The following is a 1,598-nucleotide window of genomic DNA, read 5'->3' as shown; positions in this document are numbered from 1 at the left end:
TGTGACTTCAGCCCTCAATAAAGTCTTCAATCATAAACAAGCAGAACACTACATTTCAAGGCTGACGTCACTCCTCCTCAACATTTTCAGGATCCCAGAGCAGGAGTCCCTGTGAAAAACTGACCAGATCAGAACAGAGACCTTGAAGAAAGATGCCATAGTAGTTACTCAAATCACTAATGAAACTGAAAAAAATTGTGAAAAGTGTAGAGATTAATTTCCAAGAGTAGTCAAGAAGAATCTGAATTTCTTGGATTTTGCAAGAAATAACTTTTCCTGAAACTTAAAACCTTATCAAACAGTCTCCTCATTGCCACTTTCATCTCCTTATTTCTAAATGTATAGATAATAGGATTCATAAAAGGAGTGATAAGGGCATCAAAGATGGCTAAAAATTTATCTATTGGTAAGGTAGGGAATGGCCACACATAGACAATAATACAAGGGCCAAAGAAAAAGACGACCACAGTGATGTGAGCTGAGAGAGTGGAGAGGGCCTTTGATGAACCGCCTGAAGAATGTTTGTGAACTGTGACCAGGATGAAGATGTAAGACACAACCAGGATGAAGAAAGTGCCCATGGAGATGAAACCACTGTTGGCAGTGACCAGAAACTCCAGTCTATAAGTGTCCGTACATGCAAGTTTGATGAACTGAGGAAAATCACAATAGAAGCTATCCATTTTGTTGGGACCACAAAAGGATAAGTTTACAACAAATGCCAGCTGGGCCACAGAATGGATGAGTCCGATGGTCCAAGCAACAGCCAAAAGTGAAAGGCACATTCTTAGGCTCATGATGGTCAGGTAGTGGAGGGGCTTACAGATAGCAATGTATCGGTCATAGGCCATGACTATGAGAAGCACCATCTCTGTACCACCAACAGTGTGAATAAAGAACATCTGAGTAATACACCCTTTCAAGGATATGACTTTACGTTTTCTGAAAAGGTCATAAATCATCTTCGGGGTTGCAATGCTGGAAACACCCGTGTCAATGAAGGAGAGATTTGCCAGCAAAAAGTACATGGGGGAATGTAGGTGATGGTCTGCTGTGATTGTGAGCACAATGAGAAGGTTTCCTAGCATACTCGCTACATAAAATACTGTGGAAAACAGACAAAGAAGAATCTGAATCTCCCAGGAACTGGAGAGTCCCAGCAATAAAAATTCAGACACTGTTGAGTGATTTCCTCCATCCATCAACTTCGTGTGCAAGGCTGACCCTAAAGTTACCTGAAGAGTGTAAGAGGGAGAAAAACATAATTTTTAAGTTGAAAGGGAAGTCCTGGCTATAGAGTGACACAAATGTAAAAAATCAAAGATCGTGTTGCCATTTTACACAGCCCCTTAGAATTTACATAGTACAAGTATCACAGAAAGCCAGCACAGAGAAATTTTTCCATGCCTAGATGTTTAGTATTAGTTAATCGCGTCTCAAATTTAATTTGGGGTTTAGTGTATGATCAGGAAGGGAAAATGTAGGCAATAAATACATACAATCTTGTGTATTACTTCTTTTCTTTCTATGTCATAGATTCCCAGGAGGGGGATTATTGGGTCAAAATACATATATTTCTAATTTTAGTAGTTTTGTTT

The 1,598-nt window shown here is 39.5% G+C and overlaps 1 protein-coding gene across 1 annotated transcript; it reads right to left on the bottom strand.

Annotated features, from left to right (window-relative positions):
* Positions 1 to 230: 230 nt before the first annotated feature.
* Positions 231 to 1,211, bottom strand: LOC124235105 (olfactory receptor 4F3/4F16/4F29-like). The gene has a single exon (XM_046652728.1). It carries the CDS (start codon positions 1,200 to 1,202, stop codon positions 231 to 233), a length of 972 nt encoding a protein of 323 aa, XP_046508684.1. The 5' UTR covers positions 1,203 to 1,211.
* Between the last annotated feature and the right edge of the window lie 387 nt (positions 1,212 to 1,598).

Source organism: Equus quagga, chromosome 2 (assembly GCF_021613505.1).
Source record: "Equus quagga isolate Etosha38 chromosome 2, UCLA_HA_Equagga_1.0, whole genome shotgun sequence".
Lineage (NCBI taxonomy): Eukaryota > Metazoa > Chordata > Mammalia > Perissodactyla > Equidae > Equus > Equus quagga.
Note: the sequence above shows the minus strand (reverse complement) of the source record. Positions and strands in the feature narration are given on the sequence as shown.

Bases quoted from the DNA above. Each gene is read 5' to 3' on its own strand.
- LOC124235105 (XM_046652728.1), bottom strand. From the start codon at position 1,202: ATGGATGGAGGAAATCACTCAACAGTGTCTGAATTTTTATTGCTGGGA.